Source organism: Urocitellus parryii, chromosome 12 (genome assembly GCF_045843805.1).
Source record: "Urocitellus parryii isolate mUroPar1 chromosome 12, mUroPar1.hap1, whole genome shotgun sequence".
Taxonomy (NCBI): domain Eukaryota; kingdom Metazoa; phylum Chordata; class Mammalia; order Rodentia; family Sciuridae; genus Urocitellus; species Urocitellus parryii.
The window spans coordinates 68756287-68773291 of record NC_135542.1 but is presented as its reverse complement, the minus strand read 5'-3'; the positions used below and the strand labels follow the sequence as shown (position 1 = coordinate 68773291).

General features: G+C 55.3%; 1 protein-coding gene across 1 annotated transcript in view; it reads right to left on the bottom strand.

Moving 5' to 3' along the window:
• The window catches only part of Ttc7a (tetratricopeptide repeat domain 7A), a 113466-nt gene that overhangs the window by 1998 nt on the left and 94463 nt on the right, over positions 1 to 17005 (bottom strand). Inside the window, exons 18-19 of the mRNA XM_026385724.2 lie at positions 16390 to 16524; positions 11240 to 11442 (exon numbers count right to left, since the gene is read on the bottom strand). Of these exons, the coding sequence (XP_026241509.2) occupies positions 11240 to 11442; positions 16390 to 16524 (338 nt within the window). The remainder of the gene's footprint in view (positions 1 to 11239; positions 11443 to 16389; positions 16525 to 17005) is intronic.

Below are 17005 nucleotides of genomic sequence, written 5' to 3'. Positions count from 1 at the left end.
CCCAAGTCCTCCCTGCGTCAACCTCAGGTCCTGGACCAGCAGGAGCTCTGTCCCTTTTAGTCCCCAGGGTCAGGCCTGCAAATCCAGACCCGGCTCGGAGTTGCCCCATCTGGGGGTCCTGGGTGAGTCCTCCAGCCCTGTTTCCTCCTCTGCAAACGGTAAATCACAGCAACCTCCCCTAGGGTTGCCCCGAAGGTGAAATGAGTCAGCGAATGTGACGCAGGCAAGGAGTTCCTGGCACAAGTGAGCCCCTGCTAAAGGGGACTCATTTTCTAGTCCTTGCTGCCTGTAGCATCAAGGTGGAGGGGGGATGTCCATTGTCCATTACAGGAACTGCATCCGGAAAAACTCACGCTTGTAGGAGGGAGGAAGGGTCGGAGGGTGCCACTCCTTTGCCTGTGTCAAGCAGCTTGGTGCCCTGGGGTCCGCTGCTGACCCAGCCTGGCAGGTGAGGGTCATGGGAGACAGTCAGACGGCAGGGAAAGGACCAGGGGGGGGTGGTCCAGGGGAAAGGCTGGATGGGCTCAGGGAGGCAAGGCCCTGGGGTGTCTGCCAGGAGCAGGCAGGAAATGTCCCTGCAGTTTGGCTGAAACACTCTTGCCAGACAGCTAGAGGAAGTGACGGGAATTGTCCCACAAAAAAGGGGCTGGGAAGTGAAATTGGCATGGTATACCCTCCACATCCTCTTCCACCCACACTTGGAAGGAAGCAGAGGGACAAGGTGGAAAGGAGGAGAGACCCAGGTCTCAGAAAGGTAGCTTCGCGCCGTCCCACCATTGTGTGTTTCAGCCCTAGAAGATACCATGAGAAGGCGGTGGGTGTCAGGGGGTCTTTTTCTTGTTCTAAGATAGGAGGGAAAGCTCTAATATCAACTCCCTAGGTATTGCTGGGGTGTGTGTGTGTGTGTGTGTGTGTGTGCGCGCGCGCGCACACTGCCGTCTGTGCCTGGAGCCCCCTCTCCACCCACTGACAGCCACGTACATTTTTAGCTGGATCATTTTCCTTCTCTATGAATTCCCCAGAGTTAGGCCTTCTGTTGCTATGGAGACACTGGGAAAGATGCATATACCTGATTTCATAAAGTCCTCCAAGAGCCTGGAACATGACCAATTAGGCAAGAGAGATAGACGGGTGCTCAGGAAGCCCAGGAAAAGCCCCCCTCCCCGGAAGCACTTGCTTGAGGCCCTGTGGCAGGGGGTGGGGGAGAGGAACTGTACTCACAATGCCCCAGATCAACCTAGGGCACAGCCACACCCAAGGAACCACACGTGGCTGAGGCTGTGGAGCTTGGGGCAGGGCAGGTTGCTGTGGGCAGGGTGGAGTCTCGGGCAGGGCCCCAGCTCTGGCCAGATGCAAGTGCTGCTGACTCAGGGCTGCCTGGGACTAGGGCAGTGTCCATCTGGCCAGTAGGGCTCCAGGCCAAGCTGTCCTGCCCACAGGGCTGGGACGCCAGTCCCCAGGCAGCTCACAGTGGAACCGGGCCCTCGGGGAGGAGGGAAGGAAGGCGAGCCGCCAGCCGCCAGACACCAAAATTAAGCACCAAAAATGGAAGGTTTGAGGGCCGTGAGCCTGCCCAAGGGAGCAACAGAGGACAGAGTGGCCGGCAGGGCCTCCCAGGGAGGGTGGCCCAGGGTGCCTCTTCTGCACTCTAAGTCTTCCTTATGGAGCTTCCTTCCACAGAGATTTTGTTGGAAAGAAGGGCTCCAAGGCTGCGAAGGGGTCTGAAAACCCCCGATCTCCTGGAGTGTGGGGGTGTCTGGGAAGGGGCCAGAGGTGCCTGCAGGCCGAACAGTGTGTGTGTGTGAGTCCTGCTGTCAGTCTGGGCTCCTCCGCACGCCTGGATAGAGAAAAAAGGTCAGCCAGAAGCTCTGGTTGGGTTGGAATCCCAGCTCTGCCACTGACAAGGACCGTGACCACGGGCAAGTAGCGGACCTCCTCTGAGGTTTCCTTATTGTAAACCAGGGGACGGGAGAGTCCATCCTTGTCAGGATTCTGAAAAAGTACATCCAGGGCACTAGGATGAATCTGAAAAAGTGCATCCAGGTCACTAGGTGGCACATGCAGCATCCCCAAGATGAGCTGAGGGTCTTTCAGGGTAGGGACAGGTGGCATCACTGATTTTTCTAGAAGCTGGAGAGGGTTCAGTTCAGTAGTTCTATGCCAGAGGAGGACTATGGGCTGTGGTGGGGTTGGCTCACATTCCTGCACCCTGGGGCGCTGACCTTAGAGCCTGAAAGGAGACACCAAGGCCCGGGTCAGGCTGGGGCCCAGAAGCCCAGGGCCTGTAACAGAATCCGCTGCCACCTGCCCCTGACACCAGCCGCATTAGTGTTTGGTAGCAACTCGGAGTTGTTTGCTGCCTGACAACTGGGTGGGTCCCAGCCTGGACCCAGCCCCAGGGAGATGGGAGGTCTCATCTGCTCTGCCCCCACCCCATCGCTAGCCCAGGGTTCACTGACACCCTCCTGGCACGCCACCTGCCCGGAGAAGAGGTCTTCAGGGAGAGGGTGGGAATACAGAACTGGAATCTTGGTTCCACCTAAATGTCCCCTCTGAACCCTCCCTGTTCCTCATCCACTCAGGAGACCAAATCTGCAGAGGCTCCCAGCTGCTGAGCCTCCCCTGGGAGATGCCAGAGCCAGGCTGCCCACCCTCAGGGATTAGATGGCCATGTGCAAGCTGTTTGTGGTGACTGAGCATTGTACCTCCAAAGGGACACATGGCCTGGCTATAGCCACCAACATGGTTTCAGGGTAGGACAAAACCTTGAGGTAGTCCCCAGACATTCCCTCGTCCCTCCATGCCTTCTTCCCTCCCTTCCTGGATTTTAGGGAAGAGGGGTCTGGCCCATCTCATCTGCAGGGGCCTGGACTCCCAGGAAGCTTTCCCTGAGGACACAGTCCCTTGCCCACACAGCCACCTCAAGGGTGCCCTTATTTACCGAGGGGCTCTTGTAGGCCAACCCTGTCCTGCCTCCCAGGCTGAGAGGGTGAGGGCCTCTGTCTCCTGCCTTCTCATCTGTACCCCACAGGGCAACAGATCAACGGGGCTGGGGTGTAAGAGTCCTGGACACAAAGCTAGGGACACCAGAGGTGTCCTGGCACCAAATCCGTGCTTCCTGACTTGGATTTGCTGGCAGGCATGCTGTCCCTGGCGGTTCAGCAAGCCCTGTCTCTCACAGCGACAAAGGCGGGCAGTCTGAAGGGCCCGGATCCTGTTGGGATTTGATTCCCAAGACGGTGTGGAGACTCTGAGTGGGAAACCTCCCTGTCAGGAGCCAGGCTCTCTGTGGAGGTGCAGGGTGGGATCAGGGACTACAAGCCGGGATGGGGGAGAAGAAAAAGGGTCTTGCCACTGAACACTACAATCCCAGTAATTTAGTGCCTGGTGAGGTTCCCCAGAGAGGGGGGACAGCAGGAAGGTCTGGGGGTATGTGTGCCTTTTCCCTCTTTTGGGGGGAGCAGCCCTAGAGCTAGGCCAGCTGCAGGCCAGGCTGAGCTCTCCTCCCCACCCGCCCTCAAGTATTTATAGAAGTTATTTTGGGAATTTTCTTTCTGAGCTCAAGGCACATTCCTGGGATTCTGTAACAGCCTTTCCAGCTGGGAAGCTGGGAATCAGCTGGAGACCTCTGCAGCCTTCTGGTCCCTGGAGCCCTGCCCTTCCCAACCTTTGGGGACCCTGGGGCTGGGAAGAGAAGCCCCTCTGCAGCAAGGTTGCCTCCCCCACACCCTGGAGCATTGCAGAGACCAGGCTCTCTCCATTCTCTGAGGTGTGTCAACCTGTCCAACCAGCCTGGGGACCTCCTTCCCCACCCCCATCACACATCCCTCCCAGCAGGTCACAGGCTGGTCCTACTTCCTGGTTGGGGGAAGGGGCACAAATCCTTCTAGTCCCCATCTAGTCCTGACTAACATGAGTACCCCTAAGTTCACCAGGCTCCCAAAGAGGCCTCTGCTGAGAAGGCCCCAGACTCACTGGGAGCCCAGCCTGGGAGTCTCCTGGGACAGGGGGCCATGCTGTCTATGCTGCTGTGTCCATGCCTGTCCCTTTCTTATCCTGTGTCCTAGAGAGGTGAGATGGCCAAGGATACCAGCTGGCCTCTCTGCTGGGGCGTCTAAGGGCCAGGAGCTGGGCTGAGAGGCTGAAGCACCGGCTTGACCAGAGGACGGTCACATCCTCGGGATCTGCAGAGGCTGCGGACCCACCAGGAAGGGGGCTCCTTTGCCAGCCCACTTCCAGGCAGGGCTGGGCTTTTACCCCTTGGGCTTGGGTCTGGTTGGGGTGGAGCTGGCTTTGGACCCTTGAGGTTAGCTGGGCCTCAGGATTCTGGGTTCTAGAAGGGAACCTCCCATGCTGGGGAGTGACGAGGTGGCCCTGGTCCTGAAGCTCCCCTCTCTGGGCAGGAGGCTGAGTCTAGAGGGTAGTGATGAAAGTTTGGGGGTTGGGTGGCCTACTCAACAAGGGGCTGAATGGCCACACTATACAGCACCTTCTGTATACCGTGAGCTGACCTCAGAAAGCGGTCAAACGGCCAAGACGCTCTACCTACAGAGATCCCACTACTTTGGTGACAAAGTGGATTCTGGAGCTAAATTAAGCCACAGAGCTCAACTATCATTCTGATCTGAACCTATGACAGGCTTACAAACAGCACCCCCTCCACTTCCTCAGCAGAGCAGATGGACGTCACAAGCTCACACAGCAGGCTGAGGTTTCCCAGGAGACGGGAGCCAGGGCCAGGTCCAGGGCCCGGGCTCTGGGTGCACACTGGGGATAGTGCCAGCCCAGCGGTAAGGTGAGGTAGGGAGGGGCCTCTGGACTCAACCAGACCAATACTGGATACTGGGGGACAAGTCTCAGCCCCCACCTCCAGCCTATAGAACCCTCCACCTCCTCCTGTATCTCCAGGTGGCACTGGGACTGTGGCCTGAGGCAGGATTACCTAAGGCAGTGTTGGAAGAGAGCTGACCTCAGTATGAGGTCAAATGGCCACGACACTCCTATTGAACTAGCTGCCAAACAGAAGCAATATCCCAGGTCTGCTGGAGCAGGAACACACCTCTCTCTCTCTCATACACATACACACACACACACACACACACACACACACAGACGGCAAGGCTTCTGGGTCCTCCTACTCCCTCAGGCTGCCTGGACCCCTCTAAGCGACCTGCTATAGCTCAGCAAATGAACAGAGTGGGAACAGCCTAGAGGTGGAGCAGCCACTGGACCCTGAGACATGGGGGAGGGTCATGTCACAGCCTTTGGGCCCAGGAACCAGAGACCTTTTGCTCAGTACTGAGCCCCTTCCAGCATCAGGGAGCCTCAGAACACCAGGCACTGAGTTTCACTTCTCAGATACTCAGGATGCCTTTCCTCCTGACAGGCAGGAAGCAGACGGTGAAGCAGCTTGGCGTGACCACAGGCCAGCGGAACGCGGCCCCTGAGCCTGCCACCACAACCTCCCTGGCTGCCCCGGATTAACCAACACAAGAGATGCAAGACAAGTCTCAGATCCCTCCTCCATCCACTCAGACCCCTGCTCCCCCCACCACCTGCCTAGCAGGCTGCCCTCCCCTCCCCCATGCTAAGGTCAGCCTGGCCCTATTCAGTGTACACTCCAGACCCGTCCACCAGGCAGCTGGGGTCTGCATCCTGCACGTCTGGCTGACTCGGGGAGGCCTGGGCGGCTTTGCCGCAGTGAGCCTCTGGGGCTTGGCTCCCACTTCCCTCTATAAACCAAGAGCCTCTGACTTGGCCTGGGAGCCACACTTCAAAGTGAAGAAGGCAAAATAACCCCTACTACTAGCCGATTAGCTCACAAAATTATTTAACCTAATTCTAATAGTAGTCCTAGCCACCTGGCATAGCAATCCCCATTTTATAGACAGAACACTGAGCCTCTGAGAGCCTAGGGAACTTGGCCAAGGTTAAACAGGGAGTAAAGGCAACATGGGACTCAAGTGCCAGCTCCGATACCTGGGTCTTAAAAATCAACATGGACAACGCACCCTAAGGCCGCCCTCAGGTCCCTGTCCCTGCCCAGCATCTCCTCCCTGCCCCTCAGCACCTACTATTGAATGCACTGGCCACCCTGAAAGCACAAGGCAGGATGGGCTAAAGATCCTCACCTCAGAGTATGGCCCAAGGAAACCCACCTGGTCAAAGGTAGAACTCGGGTTCAGGCCACTTGTCACCACGTTTTCTGCGTAAAAGGCAACACAATTGCCCAACAGTGACTTTTCTTTTTATAGCTTTCAGCTCATCTAAGCCCTAAAACTTTTCTTTGAGATCACAAGGGCCTAAATGATCCCACATGAAAGAAGAAAAAACAAGCCCAGTAAGAGATGTAATGCCCAAGAGCCCCTATAACTTGAGGGCAAGCAGGGCTGACAGAGGTTTGTCACCCTTGGTCCCTCCCTCTAGGACTGGTGAGGGCTGGGTGGGGTGCAGGACAAGGCACTGCGGCTAAGCTCCACCTTGTTGGCCTTAGGGACCAGGGCTGTCCTGGTAGGTCCCCAGAGCACCTGACAGGCCCAGTCCAGGACCCCGTGGAGCAGCAGGGTACGGTGGCACAGGAGCTTCAGGGAACGCGCTGGGAGGTTCTAGGGCCGTGGCCATACTCTGGTCCCCTAGACCCACTTCAAGAACAAGGCAGCCATTTCAGGCTGGGAAGGAGAAGGAGATGATGAAGGGGAATGGTTCATCACCACACTGTCATCAAGAGGAGAAAGTAACTGAAGCTGACTCCCTGCCCTTCCAGGCATGTGGGAGGAGCACTAAGCTTCAGAAATGGCCTTCTCAGGAATTATATCACAAGAGGCAAAGCTCTCGCAGAGTAGTCCCCTGCTGCAGCCAGGGATGCCAGAGAAGAGGCTCTGAGAGAGTCTGCAGCTCTGTCTTCAAGAAGAAAGCACAAAACTGTCCCTCTGGAGCCTGCCACTGGAAGGAGGGCAGGTGCCACCCACAAACCCTCTCCTGCCCACTCCTGGTCTCATGGGGAGGGTTCCAGGCCATCTCCTGCAGTGCAGACCAGCCACCCCGACGCAGCCACGTGCTCTGGCCAAGCCGAGGGCAGCAGGGGTGGGTCTGTCTGCAGCCAGGACTCAGGCTTCCTTCTGTGGAGCTAAAGGGTAGCAGACAACGTCACCCCGAAACACACCACTGTGTTGAGGCAAAGGAAACTGAAATAAAGCAGGTACAAGAAAAGCTCTCTGCCTGCCCCAATCTGCCCCAAAGTAGGAAATAAATTCACAAAGGTGTCCTTCCTCTCTCCCCCACCAAGGAGGACAAAGGTGGCCCACAGAGGACAACATTCGACGCTTAGGCCTTAGCAGCCCAGGGACAGCACCAGAGGAATCAATCTATACAGCTGGCCTCACCACCTGGCCTTTGTCCACGAGGCTGCCACACAGAAACACTTGATTCCCTCTTGTTTATTTATCTTTTGTTACAGGGGTCCTGGTCAAGGACACAGAAAAGTAGAGGGAGAAGTATTTTTTCTTTCCCTACACTAGGAAACAGTCAAGCCAGCGATCCCATGGGGTTCTCTCATCCCAGCCTGTGACACCCCTGTGACACCTGTGACACCCCTCCACCATGTTCAGGTGACCTCACAGGAACACCCTACCTCTCAACAACCTGTTCAGTCCGTAGTCCTTTTCGAGTTCCCTGACTTGCCACTTGGAGGTAGCTGGTATTAAAGGGGTCCTGGCCTCTGAGGCAGAAAGCCTCAGACAGAGGCGTGTGGGCTGCCTGGGGTCCCTTTTTGAACAAGCCCCCGGAGCCTTCTCTGAAGAGCAGTTATCAGGGAGACACCACTGCTCACCTTGGGAAGGACCCTGCTTCCCTGTCTTAACTAGATTCTTCTGCTGGGGAGCTGAGACCCGGGTACCCCGGCTGAGGGGGACTTCCTGGAGCCTGGAGTGAGGGCCGGGCGTGACTGGCAGAGACTGTCCGGACCTCCTCCTGTGATTGGCCTTCTCTGCAGAGACCACGCCTGCTTTTTCTCCAGTCTCCAGAAGGTCCCCAGCCATTGAGCCTCAATGGACCACCTTCTCTGGACACTACTGTGGGCACAGTGGACAGTCTTCCCTGGCGGGGAACCACCAAGGAGATGACTCCTCCTCGCCTGGTCTGGTGGAAAAGCCTAAGCTGCACCCAGGGAGGAGCCAGGAGCCAGAACTTGGAAAACATCTCTCCCATTGTATCCGGGGCCAGGGAGGGCAGTAGGGCAGAGAACCCGCTCCTGGGCCAAAGTTTATATTCTTAGAGATGCCTGAAGCTTGGCTCCTGAAAGCCAAGCTTCCACTCCCAGTGGGCTTTCCTCAGCATCCGGGTGTTTGCCACTCCACCCTATGGACTATAGGGTCAAACCTGGTATCCACGCAGCATGGCAGGAATCTCTCACCCTCTTCTTTCCAGATCCCAGGGAGCGGGACTCACCCATGACCTCAGAGGGCTAGTGAGAGGGGAGCTCTTCCAGCCCAGGGTTTGGAGTGGCCAGGCTCCCAGGGGAGAAGGGGTTCTCTTTCCCCTTAAACCTATCAGAGGTCAATGTCCTCAAAAGCCTCAATGGTATGGGAAGGCCAAGATGTCCTACCTGGGACACTGCCTTGGCAAAGATTCCATGAGGGGATACCCATTCTCCACTATGTGCCTCTCCCTGGATAAGTCTCCAAGGATGGACCAACCTTCAGTTTCACGAAGGACTGACAACGGATGTGTTTCTCTTCTCCTCTACTGACTATTTTGCGATGACTGCCTTATGTAAACGTCAGGCTGACTTAGATTGACCGTTTATCATGTTGGAAAAGACTGCAAGGCCCCATGCTTAGTGGGGAAAAAGTACTGTCTTACTGGAAAAAAGTACTGTGATTGACTAGCCATGTCTGTCACTGGGGAGGGAAGGGAGGATGGTATATGCTGTGTGTCTTCCTTGAGACTTGCACTGGAGACTTTTATGTGCACACCTCATTGGATGAGAAGAACACGGCATGGTCTAGGAACAATGAAGATTATTATCTACTTACATCAGGAGGATGAAAGTTAAGACTTTTCCCAAGTGGCCCAAGTGAATCAGAGCCAGAGTCAGGATTGGATCCCAGATGTCCTGAGTGCCAAGGACATCAGTCCCCCAATATGGGGAAGGCACTGAGACTGGGGAACACTTTGAGATCAACATGCCAAAGTGTTCCCATGTCTTTAGGCAAATATGCTTGGTAAATCTTCTCCAGGCTTGCAATTTGCTATTCTTTATGCATATGTGTGGGAAGCTGGCAGGAACAGAGTGTGTGGAAAGGGGAATGGGCTGCCCACACAGAAGTCGACTGCCCCTCTGGTTGCTGGGAACTTTAAAAGGGGGCAGGTCTAGCTCTCTGACTTGCTCCAATTTCATCAAATCCGCGAGGCACCCCAGTAAGAGAAAAAGGACCATTTTCGTCACATCTGCAGGGAGCCACTCTGGACAGCTATTCGGTTTCCGTGGAAACCGACCCTTGGAAACTGCTTCAATTTCAGGAAAATAGCTACAAACAATAATAAGCATAAATGAAAAATGGTACACCGTTACTTCAAAATTGTACTTGTTATTGGATTTTGTCGGGTCTTAGGGGCTGTGACTGCAGGCTCGGATCCACAAACGCAGTGGAAGGCAGATGTCTCTGCCTGGCTGCAGGCCTAATGCCTGCCCATATCCTCCCTCCTGACTCTCTAATCAGATTTCTGGATGTGACCTCCGGTGAGGCATTTATCAGAGACGCTAATGTCTGAATTTTGAAAGGAGGGAGGATGCACTTTGCAAAAAAAAAAAAAAAAGTAAATAAATAAATAAAAATGAACAGAACAAACATTTGCTGATGACTGGAGGGCGACAGGAATCCATTTGAAAGAGCACAGTGAGGAGTGATTTGGTGGCACAGGGCTGAACACTCACACAGGCTAAGCTAGAAATCTTCGAGACGTACGTCAGGCAGCAGGAATAGGAGCTGAGCTGGGAATATCTGTTCTATTCCATTTTTAAGGACTCTAGGGGTCGGAAAGGACCTTGTAAAGATGGCTCGGTCCAGCCACTGCTCCCCCAACCCCCAGCAACATCCTCATGAGATGATTCCGGAGTACGCGCCCAGACTACTCTAAGTGATAACTTGCAATCCAATTCCTTGCAGCTTGGGCTCATGGGCCAGCCAGACCCATTCTGGCAATGAGAACCCTTCAGCCATCTGGAGCCTTTCTCCTGATCCTTCTGTGATCTTCACGTGGCAGATGTCAGGGATATCCTAATGGCCATTCTCGGAGTGCTCTCACAGGGGGACATCCAAGGCGGAGCCCAGACCCCCACCGGGAAAGACTGTTGCTAACTGTGGTTCCTAAATGATCCTTCACAGACACCAGGGCATCTGCGGGCTCATTCACTTTCAGAACGCTATATTTGTCCTGAAAACTGCTCTCTGGAAGGAGCTAAGGAAGGCAGGGGAAAAATGGCTACCTCCAGGACCTACTGTACCATCTGTCAGAGCAGCTACTCAATAAATGTTTCCTGGATGAGAAGCCCCACTGGATGAATGAGTAAAATCGCTGTTCAGAGAAGGCAGTTCACTTGCCCATCGTCACCCAAGGGGGAGACCAACAGCACCTGGGTTCTGCTTCCCAGTCTTCAAACCTTCCCACCAGGAGGCCCAGGTACCTGGGCACCTGAGTCCCAAGTCTGTGCCCTGGGAAGGGGGCTGCTGAACCCTCTTACTACCTCAGGCCATTCTAAATGTGTGTTCCCATCAGGCCCAACATAGCAGCCCACCCCAGGGAGCCCACTGCATCCCACCCAGGAGACCTAGAGACATGGAGAAGGAAGCCCAATGACTGGGGAAGGTCTGGAGTCCCACAGAGGGAAGAACATTCTGGGAACTGCCTAGAGTCTGGACTGGCCTCCAGGACCAGGATCCAGTCAACAACAACCAAAGCTCTTTGGGGTTAGATCACCTGATGGCAAAAAGTCACCAAAAAATACCCACCAGCCCTTCTAGGTTTTTTTTTTCATGAATGCAGACCCTGACAGGAGCAGAGCCCCTACCTACAAGAAACACACTGCTGCTGCTCCCATCAGGGAGGAAGCCCCTCTCCCAGACGCCAGGGACCAGCAGCAGTGAGGCACTGGCACACAGTGGGGGGGCGGGTAGGAGGGACAGTGGGGAGAAGGTCTGGGGCCTCCGGAGGGAGGTGGCAGGAGGGGGCGCTGGCTCACCAGGCTGTGCATGATGTCCACGCCATCGGGGTTCACTGTGAGCGCCTCTTGGTACAGCTGCTTGGCCTCCTCCAGGTCGCCCTTCGCCTCGGCCAAGCGACCCCGCATGTAGAGCACCGAGTGCGAGGTGGGAAAGAGGCCGGCCGCCTCCTGGATGCAGAAACCTGCTTCCTTGAGGTGTCTCTGCTCCATGAACAGCTCGGCTGTGAAACCAGAGGGGCCGTGAGAGGTGTGAGTGGTGGGAAGACACACAAGATGCAGGTGGCACCCGCATCCCCAGAGCAGGGGAGCCGGACGCTGCCCACCAAGTCACAGCACGGGGAGAACTTACTGTGGGATGCAGGGGTCATGCTAGGTGCTCCACAGATCATCTCAGTCAATGCTCACAAAACCCTGGGGACCAGTGCTTCGTCACCCCACTTTAGAGATGAGGAACCTGGGCACAGAGAGGTTAAGGCATTGCCCAAGGCTCTGGGACGAAGCCAGGCTTTTTGTTGGGTTGTGTGTTTGCACAGCTGAATGCTTGCCCGGGTAGCTCTGCTTTCCGTTTCAGGGTCCCTTCACTTCATAGATGCATTGTGCAGCTGGACAGACAGGACGGAAGCAGCTCCTGGAGGCCGCACCTGGGGGCTGGCTGAAGTTAACTCCCCGACTGTGCTCAGGACTTGGTGGGCACGGGCTCAGAGCCCAAGGGGGAGCCAAGAGTTCCACTAAGGATGGGGGTGGGAGAAAGAGGGAGAAGTGGTGGTGACAACAGTGACAAAAGCCACCACCTGAACTTCTGGGAGCTGATCTGTGGGCCAAGCTGCATCTTCACAAAACATTCTTTCTCCATAATTCTCACAGCCAGTCTTGGAGGGAGGTGGGTACCATCAGGATCTCCACCATGATCCTGCCCCACTGTGTGAAAGGGCAGAGCTAGGGCCAGCCTCCCCAGCAGCCCCTGGGCCTCCCTCTAGAGCAGACTTTGGCAGCAGGCAGGACCAGATCTGCCCCAGAAGCAGATCAGTGGGAAAAGGGGCCACTGCTCCAATCCTGGGCCTGCCACAGAAATGTGCATTTTGGTCCCACGCAGCAGAGGCCCAGGCCCACGCCCACCGCGGGCACTTTTAGAAACGCTGCCTGTGGGCGGGCCCCACAGCCCACTCTGCCTTCCTTTCAAAGCAGCCCCCAGACTCCGCTGCCCCCTCCTAGGGCTGGTGCCCATGCGGAAGTCACAGAAGAATGGCAACACAGATGGGGAGCGCGGGAGGCCAGCAGAGTCTGGCTTGTGACTCTGCCAAGAGCTTTTCCTAGCAAGGGCTGGGAGCTGAGGTTACGCAGGTTTAGAGCATGTCTAGGGTGGGGGACTCCCAGAAAGAGGTTGATAAACTGGGATCAGGCTCCCCACCTGCCTGACCCCATAAGCAGCAGGAAGGAGACCTAACTAAGGCCTTAACTGCAACACACAGCACTGGGGTCCTCAGCATGAACATTGTGTAAGGCTCATTGTGCAATCCAAGCAGCTGCACATCTGAAATGTTACAGAGGGCTCTGGAGCAAGGGGACTCTTTCTGTATTAGAGAAGAGAGAACTGGGAGAATGAGAGAAGTGAACACAAAGAAGCCAGGTTCTCATGATAGAATAAAAGGGAGAGATGCAGGCTCCTGTCCCCAGAGACGTCTGAGATTCCCAAGGCATAGCATAGGAAGGTGAGGCCGGGAGACGGGGCTTTGAGCCCAGGGCCTTGCAGAGAGGGATGCCCAGTGGTTGGGGATTTGATTCTCAGTGTCAGCTTTCCTTCTCCACTCTGCTACTGAGCCACTGCCAGGGCCTTTGAACCGGTTACCTTTATAACTGAGTTTCTAATATGCAACTATTGAGCACTGACTGTATACCCAGTCCTCCCATGAGAAGGAGAAAAAGCAGGGGTGGGGTGGGGAAACTGAGCCACTTAAGAACCTGAGAGACCCAGGGCAGTGAAGTGATAAGTGCCAATTCTGGGTATCAGAGACACTCAGGATGGATCAAGTCAGCACTGTGGTCAGGGAGGTCTTTCCAGAGGAAGTAATATTTGAGTTGGGGTCTGAAGCTCAGTTTAGCTGGGGGCCCAGGGGTCTGGCCTTCCATGCCCAGACCGTTCCCCAGACCGTTCCAACTCCAGATTGGGCCCACTTGGCCCCAGCCTGACTCATTAAGCTGTTTACAACTTGAGGTCCTGTCTCCCAAGCCCTCAGGAGGCTGTCCCCAGTCCCCCCTTGGGAACTCTTCCTAGTGCATTCACATCAACAGATTTCACTTAGAGGGAGTGCTGGGGCCCTGGGGCTTTCTAGGCCTCAGGCCTGGTTGTGGGCCACACATCAGGGAATAGGCCCTGAAAATGGGTCGGGCCGCTTCACTCCGCCGATGGGCTTCATCACCACTTAGGCAGGAAAGCAGATGACACAGAACAGGGCCAGGGAGGCGAGGTCTCCCGAGGTCTCCCGGCCACACTGCAGACAGCCTCATAGGCCGGGCCTCCAGGACAGGGCTTCTGACTGGCAGGCGGGCCCACAGGTCTGGGGGCTGCAGTCCCCCCTCTTCCTAGCCTCAGTGTCCCTAGGCAGATGCCCCTGGCTCCTGCTCACAATTTTACCAAACATGGTGCTCCCAGCCAGCAGGCCAGCCAGCCAGCCAGCCAGAAGAGGCTGCAGCAGGAGACCCATGGCACTGTGCCCACCACAGCCTGGCTCCTCCCGCTCCCAGCCTGGCTGCCAGGCCTGCGGTGCCCACACCCATCCTGGCCTCCCCTGGCTGGGGCTGGATGAGCACTCACTGTTACGGCTTTTCCTTGTTGATGTGTCACCCCGGTGGCAGGGCCTTGCTGCTCTCTGAGTGTCAAAGGGCGCCCTGGACCTCCTCAACGACTTGACTTTCTTCCTTCCTGTCCTTTCCGTCTCATCATCCTCCCTGTCTACCTCTTGACCTCCTCTCTTGCCCATCTGTCTCTGGTTGGTTTTTTTTCCTCTTTGCTCCCTCTCTCCCCACCCCCTCTTCTTTGCTTTCTCTCCGCAGGCTACAAATGGAAAACATCTGTTCCCTGGAGCTTTGCAAGAGTCCCTTTTATTATTTTTTTCAGAGGCATCCTGGTCTAACCCTGCACCTAGAGCTGGCTCCCATCTTCCTGCTGAAGCCCAGGCTCTCTGCCGCAGGCCCATTTCCACACCCTCAGGTTGACGCTGTGCTGAGAAGCGGGGTGCTGAGAGCCCTCACCTGGAGAGGTGAGCTGGGCTTCCTACAGAGAATCTGCCTCAAGACCTCAGAAAAGGGAGGGAGAAAAAAGAGAAAGAAAAGGAGGACACCATGTTGGCTTGGAGGTGGGAAAGAAACAGATTAGACCCTAAAAGAACCCACCTTGGCTAGCCTAGCCCCGCCCCCGCCATGGGGGCAGTTTGGTGACCCCAAAGGAAATAAGCATCATTCCCCATGGAGCAGAGTCCCTTGCAGTTGGGCTAGACAAATCATGGAGTTTAGGCTAATGGATCATGAGGAACGGTGATGTGAACCAGTTCCAGGTGTGTCCTTATGGGGACGGGATGTCTTCTTTCTCTCTTCCGCATTTATCTTATGCCTTGGAATGTCAATTGTAGCAGAGAACCATCCTGGACCACATAGTTGAGAGCCACACCCTAGGGACAGCAAAGCTGCCATCCCAGTTGAAGCTGTCATCTCCGAATTGTTACATGAGAAAGAAATAAGAAATAAGCATCTAGCTTTTGTGAGAGCGATATGGAGCTCCATGTCTCAGAATAGGACAGGAGGATCTTTGCTCAGGAGGAAGCCTGGGTATTATTCCTCTGCCTTCTTGAACATTCCTCTTCCTACTTAAGACCCAACAGCTGTGGAACACACCTCCCACATCCCTAGCATCCAAAGGACCCTGAGATGCTAACTGGGGCAATATTTGCATTATTAAAATGCTCCCATCTCTTAGCCTTTCTGTGAATCCTGGTCCAATTCTTTTTTCATAGTCAGAACCTATGATAGGGAGAGCGGAGGCGTGCTGCATGCTAATGCGTCCATATGTGGAAAACACGCCACAGGAAACCCTAGATTCTCAGCTAACAAGCACGTTCTAAGGATGACTTGCCAAAGCTGCATGTCCTGGTAACTGATCATCTACTTTTGGTTGATTTCTTTTCCATGTCTCCTTGGGGGCTGCAGCCCCATCCCTGTAGTGGGTCAGAGCAGAGAGGAGGGTAGGCAGAACAAGGGTGAGGAGGCGTCCCTGCACCCACAGTGTCCCTCGGGCAGTTCTGGACTGAGGCCATGCTGGGCCTGGGCAGGTTCAGGATTCCACTCGTCTCTCATCTTCCTCTATTCTTCTGTGCTGCCATTGTATTCTATTCAGACACTTGTCCTCTCTGGCCTCGATTCCCTGTCTCTTCACTCTAATCCACCTCTTGCACCACGGTCAGGTCAAGTTGTCAAACACTTTCCTTGGAGTCCCTCCTCAGCATTCCCAAGCACAAGGACACTTAGTCTGTGGCACCACGTGGCTTCTGGCTCCGTCACAACTGTAACTGGCACAACAGAAGCCAAACACCATTTGCTGAGCACCTACTATGTGCTGCAGTAACTTCTTCACACATAAGCTCATTTGAGACCAGGGCTGGCTAGTTGTGAGCTGGCATCAGAACCCAGGTCTGTGTGACTGACGCTGGGCCTCCCTGAAGGCTGCCTCCCCAGCACTCACTGGTCTGCAGACTCTTCAGTGGCAGTGGTGCTGCCTGGTGACCCAGAGGGACTGCCAACTGGACAGCAGTTTCCACCTTACCAGCCCTCTGGCCTATCCATTTGTGTGGCCTCTCCTGACCTCAGAACCTCTCTCATTTGGATCTGCCATAGAGAACCTCTCCCAGGTAGGGAGGCGGGCACCCTTCCTATTGGGCAAAGAGGAAACCCATAGCCAGACAGATTAAGTGACTTGCTTGAGGCAAGCGAGGAGGAAACAGCTGGAACTAGACCAGGTTCCTGAACCTGCGAGCACTCTGTAGCCCATTTGAGCCTCATCAAGAGCCTCCACCTCCCCGCTCCAGGACAGGGCAGGGCTCTGAACATCTGGGTGGCTTTAGCCAGGTATGGGAGTATCCCTGAGCCCCAGTTCCCAGGCTGGGACTGGGGATACTCACCAGCCTGGAGCCAGATCTGTTCCAGCGTGGTCCACAGCCGCATGGGACCCTGCTTCAGGACCGAGGTGGACATGGTCAGCTCTGACATGGCCTCCTCAAGCCTCGAGGCTGCAATGGATGACGCCCGCCGAGAGCCTGCAGAGAAGGAGGGCACAGGGCTGAGCAGCAGAATCAGGGTGCCCCGTGCTGCAGGTCCCCGGGGCAGTCAGAGCCCAGCTCCAACGGGCAGACAGGGTGCCTGGGTCAGGGCAGGGTGGCACAGCCTGGCAGCCAGAAATCTGACAAGCTCTCAGATCCACTAGGGAGGGCCCACCACCTACTCTCAGCCACATATGGAAAGAGGAGATTTTTAAGGGACAATCAGGCGTAAATCCCATTGGGAATCTATCCCTGAGGAGAATAATCATAAATGTCAGCAAAGATGCTCATTCGACTCCTGCCTGTTATATGAAAACAACAGCAACTACTCAAATGTTCGATAATAGGGATAATTAAAAACAAGTGAGGGTATAATCACCAAAGCCTGCAGTCATCAAATAATAATGTATACATGTGGATACGGATGCCAAAAGAGGTTCACATTAATTACACAGGTGCACAAAAAGCAAGGAGCAGA